Source organism: Danio rerio, chromosome 9, assembly GCF_049306965.1.
Source record: "Danio rerio strain Tuebingen ecotype United States chromosome 9, GRCz12tu, whole genome shotgun sequence".
NCBI classification, from domain to species: Eukaryota; Metazoa; Chordata; class Actinopteri; order Cypriniformes; family Danionidae; genus Danio; species Danio rerio.
The window spans coordinates 16,011,807-16,017,984 of NC_133184.1; the positions used below are offsets into that span (position 1 = coordinate 16,011,807).

The 6,178-nt window shown below is 39.9% G+C and overlaps 1 protein-coding gene across 3 annotated transcripts; it reads right to left on the bottom strand.

The window, feature by feature from the left end:
- Positions 1-386: 386 nt before the first annotated feature.
- On the bottom strand, positions 387-5,369 carry LOC141376028 (uncharacterized). Of its 3 annotated transcripts, none has more exons than XM_073912320.1 (2): positions 4,149-5,369; positions 387-966 (listed from the first exon to the last, which is right to left on the bottom strand). In XM_073912320.1, the coding sequence occupies exon 1, from the start codon at positions 5,062-5,064 to the stop codon at positions 4,156-4,158; it is 909 nt and encodes a 302-aa protein (XP_073768421.1). In that variant the 5' UTR covers positions 5,065-5,369; the 3' UTR covers positions 387-966; positions 4,149-4,155. The 3 variants fall into 3 exon arrangements, with proteins under 3 accessions (XP_073768421.1, XP_073768420.1, XP_073768422.1); XM_073912319.1 differs by having other exon boundaries at positions 387-974; XM_073912321.1 differs by lacking the exon at positions 387-966 and having other exon boundaries at positions 981-4,542; positions 4,602-5,369.
- Positions 5,370-6,178: the final 809 nt, after the last annotated feature.

Consider the following 6,178-nt stretch of genomic DNA (forward strand, 5'->3'; position numbering starts at 1 on the left):
ATATCGATTAATCTTCCCATCCCTACTTTAAACTGTTGTACAAACGCAATATCACACATATACACATATATATATATATATACATATACACATATATATATATATACATATACACATATATATATATACATATACACATATATATATACATATACACATATATATATATACATATACACATATATATATATATATACATATACACATATATATATATATATATATATATATATATATATATATATATACACATATACACATATATATATATATACATATACACATATATATATATATATATACATATACACATATATATATACATATACACATATATATACATATACACATATATATATATACATATATATGTACATATATTTCAATTCAATTCAGCTTTATTTGTATAGCGCTTTTACAATGTAGATTGTGTCAAAGCAGCTTCACATAAATGGTCATAGTAACTGGAACAGTGTGGTTCAGTAACTGGAACAGTGTGGTTCAGGTTTTAGTGTTTAAGTTCAGTTCAGTTCAGTTTAGCTCAGTTCAGTGTGATTTAATCATTACTGAGAGTTCAAACACTGAAGAGCAAATTCATCGATGCGTAGCTCTACCAATCCTGAACCATGCGAGGCAGTGGCGACAGCGGAGAGGGAAAAAAAACTTCACCTGATGGGAGTGAAGAAAAAAAACCTTGAGAGAACCAGACTCAGTTGGGCACGACCATTTTAATTTCTCCGCTGGCCAAAAGTCTTGTGCAGAACTTCATTCGCCGTGGTTTAAGCTGGAAGATGGCCTCAATGAAGACTCGTCTGTCCCTGGAGCGTCGCTGGAATCAGACACATGTTCTCCACTCCCCACGACCATCAGCGCAGCAGCAGCTCAGGATATGGCCTGGTCCCGGATATGGAATCCTTGGGATCATCACGTCGCTGGTCTTGGATCCAATCAGTGACTCCGCCTAATCTGAGGACCTCGGGATGAGTATCCCCAGGTGAAAACAGAGAATAAAGAGAATCATTAGCGTAGCTGCTGTTCATAGTGTATATAAGCAAGATGCAGAAGCCAGTGTGGAACCCGCAAGGTGATGCATTGAGTGTATGCTTTACTAAACAGATAGGTCTTTAATCTAGTTTTGAACTGGGAGAGTGTGTCTGAGCCTCGGACATTACCAGGAAGGCTATTCCAGAGTGTAGGAGCCATGAAAGAGAAGGCTCGACCTCCTTTACTTGATTTTGCTATTCTAGGTACTACCAGAAGCCCTGAATTTTGAGATCTTAAGGAGCGAGTTGGTTCGTAGCGAGACAGAAGGTTGGTTAGATAAACAGGAGCTAGATTATTTAGAGCTTTATAGGTGAGAAGTAATATTTTAAATTCAATACGAAATTTAACAGGCAGCCAGTGTAAGGAGGATAAAATTGGGGTTATATGATCATATTTTCTAGACCTGGTCAGAACTCTGGCTGCTGCATTTTGTACTAATTGAAGTTTGTTAATAGAGGATGCTGGGCAGCCAGCAAATAGAGCATTACAGTAATCCAGTCTCGAAGTCATAAAAGCATGGACTAGCTTTTCTGCATCTGAGATGGATAGCATATTTCGTAATTTAGCGATATTTCTCAGATGAAAGAAGGCAGTTTTTGTGACATGGGATATATGGTTTTTAAAAGTTAGATTGCTGTCTAATATGACACCCAAATCTTTTATAGTAGAGCTAAAGCTAACTTTGTATCCCTCTAATTGTAAATTGAGTTGCGAGATCTGCTGTGTGCAAGATTTAGGCCCAATAAGTAATAATTCTGTTTTGTCTGAGTTTAAGAAAAGAAAATTGTTGGTCATCCAGTCTTTGATGTCTTTGATACACTCAGTTAGTTTAGAAAGTTCAGACGTCTCGTCAGGTTTAGTGGAAATATATAATTGAGTATCATCTGCATAGCAGTGAAAGCTGATCCCATGTCTTCTAATAATGTCTCCCAGAGGTAGCATGTAAATTGTAAACAGTAAAGAGCCTAAAACTGATCCTTGAGGCACCCCATACTTTACTGGGCAGATTTGTGAAGGCTGTCCATTAAGATTCACAAACTGGTAGTGGTCAGTTAAGTATGACTTAAACCATTGTAGAGCCTGTCCCTGGACACCTGTAGACTTTAAGCGATTTATGAGGATATTGTGGTCAATGGTATCAAATGCCGCACTAAGATCGAGTAAAACTAATAGCGAGACGCACCCTCGGTCAGCAGCTAAGAGTAAATCGTTGGTTATTTTCACTAAGGCAGTTTCTGTACTGTGGTGAGCCCTGAAACCTGACTGAAACACTTCAAAAATATTGTTCGTCTGCAGATAAGAGCATAATTGAGTGGAAACAACTTTTTCTAGTATTTTAGACATAAATGGAAGATTAGAAATAGGCCTATAGTTAGCTAAGTTGTTGGTGTCTAGTTGCGGTTTCTTAATAATAGGCTTAATAACAGCTAGCTTGTAAGAGTTTGGAACATGGCCTATAGATAAAGAAGAGTTGATAATGTTAAGAAGAGGTTCTCCTATAGCAGGTAGCAGCTCTTTCAGTAATTTTGTTGGAATTGAGTCCAGCATACACGTAGCTGGTTTAGAGCTATTTATCATTTTTACTAACTCTTCATGTTCTATGATTTTGAAGCAGTGTAGGTTATTATTATGATTTAATGAAATATTTACAGGATTTGGAGTATAAGCCGGTGCAGAAAGTTTGGCATCTCCTATTTTCTGTCTAAAGCCTTCTATTTTATTACTGAAAAAATTCATGAAATCATCACTACTAATTTGCGGTGGAGTAGTTTGTTCCAAGGATGACCGATTATTTGCTAATTTAGAGATGGTGTTAAATAAAAATCTAGGATTGTTATGATTATTTTCTATCAGTTTGCGCAGGTGCTCGGTCCTGGCAGATTTTAGAGCCCTCCTATAGCTGGACATACTGTCTTTGTACGCAATTCTAAAGACCTCTAAATTAGTTTTTTTCCATTTACGTTCCAGGGCGCGGGTTGCTGTTTTGAGCGCACGAGTATGACTATTATACCATGGTATAGTTTTAATCTCTCTAGCCTTTTTTAATTTGATGGGTGCCACAGTATTTAGTGTGCTAGTAAAGATGGCATCCATACTGCTGGTTACTACATCAAGATCATTTGAGTTTGCGGGTGCATTACGAAATAGAGAGAGATCAGGTAAGTTATTTATAAATTCATCTTTAGTTGACGGAACAATAGTTCTACTAGGGCGGAGTATTGGAGCGGGTTTGCTGATTTCAGGTAAACATAGCTTATATAGTAAGAGGTAGTGATCTGTAATATCATCACTTTGTGGTATAATGTCTACGTCAATAACCTCGATTCCATAAGACAGAATTAGATCTAATGTATGCTTTAAGCGATGGGTTGGACCCACAACGTTTTGCTTTATCCCAAGTGAGTGTATTAAATCCATAAACGCGAGCCCTAATGTATCGTTAGCGTCATCTATGTGGATGTTAAAGTCACCTACAATTAGCATTTTATCAGTTTTGACTAGTAAGTCAGAAATAAAATCAGAAAATTCTTTTAGAAATTTGACATAGGGTCCTGGGGGTCTATATATGGTGATTAAAGCGAGAGATAAGATAGGTTTTTTTATAGTATCTGGAAGCTGAACATTAAGCGATAATACTTCAAAGGAGCTAAACATAAGTCCGTTTCTCTGTTTAATATTAAGGAAATCACTAAAGATTGATGCAACTCCACCACCACGACCAGTTTGACGAGCCTCATGTTTATATAAGAATCCTGGAGGAGTTGCTTCATTTAAGCTAATATAGTCATTTTGTTTCAGCCAGGTTTCAGTGAGACAGAGTGCATTAAGATTGTTTTCTGTTATTATTTCATTAATGATAAGTGCTTTAGGTGCAAGTGACCTGATGTTTAGGAGACCAAGTTTTACGAAATTTGTATTTTCACTTTCTACTGGTTTTTCTGGTTTGATTCTTACTAGATTTTTCCTGGAGCACACAGTACGTTTATTTCTTAATCTAATAATACGAGGAACAGACACAGTCTCTATAGGATTCGCCAGATATGCGTTACTGATGTTTAAGTGGGGTGAACAAGAGTCTAGGTGGCTATAGTGTGAATTTTTACCTGCTAGTCAGATGGTGCGAAGTAGTCTGGAGATGTTGTCCGACAGGAGTTCAGCTCCGGCTCGACTGGGGTGCAGGCCGTCAGGACGGAAGAGCCTAGGACGCTCCCAGAAAAGATTCCAGTTATTAGCAAAGAGCAATTTCTGTTCTTTACACCATGTTATTAGCCATTCATTCAAAGCTAAAAGTCTACTGAACCTTTCATTTCCTCGGCGGTAGGTAGGAAGCGGCCCAGAAACGATGATCTGCGTGGCGGGCGAGGTGCGTCGAACCGTCTCGATCAGGCTCCTGAAGTCCTTCTTCAGGATCTCCGACTGCCGGAGCCCGGTGTCGTTTGTCCCCACGTGGAGGACAACGGCACCAGGGCTCTCGGCAGCGCCCAGGATGGTTGGAATCTGTGTAGAAATATTTCTCACACGGGCACCAGGAAAGCAGAAAGTACGTACTTTATTACCTTTTGAGGAGGCGGCACGGACGTGACGAACGATCGAGTCACCGATGATGGCCACATCGGGACCCGACTCGCGGAGAGGGGAGAAGCGGTTCTCCGTGGAGATCTCGAACACAGGCGGAGACGTTCTGCCCCGGGATCTGGGAAGCACCTTGCGCGGCTGCACCCAGGCGCCGTGGTAGCCGGGTGTCGGCGTGAACGACGCCTGGCTGAGCCGCGCCCCGGGTGCGCTGGGCCTGGACAGAGAAGGACGCGGGGTTGAGGTAGAGGGAATGATGTGGTTGTAATTTCCACGTACCTTAGGTGATGAGACTGCCTTAGCATTAGGTACGACGAGAAGTCGTTCCCGTAGCCGCGACCGTCTTACCACCAGCGCGCGGATCTGGGACTCCACTTCTTCCAGCTCCAGCTCCAACGCCTCCATCGATGCTTCTCCTGCACACAAGGACAGAGACGGAAGCGACATTTTACGGGGTAAAGAGCAAAGCCAGTAAGTCAAAAGTGTATGGTTAAAGAGGTCGGTAGCTTTAGCTGACCAGCGGCGCTAGCAAGCTAAAGCTACAAACAACAGGCGGATGCTCGAGGGACAGACCGTTTTTAAAGCAGTTTTGTTTGTATAAATGTATTAAGGGTTTGGTCACCCTAAGTAGGAGAGACAAATACTTAGCGAATGAGGAAGAATTTAATGATTAAGATTTAAATTGCGAGTAAATAGCAAGTCCAAACTTCAAGCACACAGTGTGTGACCGAACGGAGACAGTGACGCCAGTCATATTTACACACAGTTGAAATAAAGTCAGAATTATTAGCCCCCTTTCGATTTTTTTTTCTTTTTAAAATATTTCCCAAATGATGTTTAACAGAGCAAGGAAATTTTCACAGTATGTCTGATAATATTTTTTCTTATGGAAAAGTCTTATTTGTTTTATTTCGGCTAGAATTAAAGCAGTTTTAAATTTTAAATCATTTTTGGGACAAAATTGTTGCCCTAACCTGCCTAGTTCACCTTATTAACCTAGTTAAGCCTTTAAATGTCACTTTAAGCTGTATAGAAGTGTCTTGAAAAATATCAAGTAAATTATTATTTACTGTCATCATGGCAAAGATAAAATAAATCAGTTATTAGAAATAGGTTTTTATTAACTATTAGGCTTAGAAATGTGCTGAAACAATCTTCCCTCTATTAAACAGAAATTGGGGAAAAATAAACAATAATAATAATTATTATTCTATATAATAATATAATAATATAATATAATTGTAACGAGGAGACTGACACGGAGGGATCCATTATGCAGTATTTATTAGTCAAGCTTCCACTCAAACATACAATATGCACTAAAGTGCAAACACACATCAACAATAGTCTGTGAAGTATCAAGACTGGCGGTGAATAGACACAGAGGGGTTTACCAGGCATTGGTCGATAGCAGGCTGCGAGTATCAGAGTCCGTGTATCAGGCGTGGGTCGTGGGCAGGCAGCGAGTATCAGAGTCCGTGTATCAGGCGTGGGACGTGGACAGGCAGCGAGTATCAGAGTCCGTACATCAGGCGTGGGTCGTGGGCAGGCAGAAGGCGAA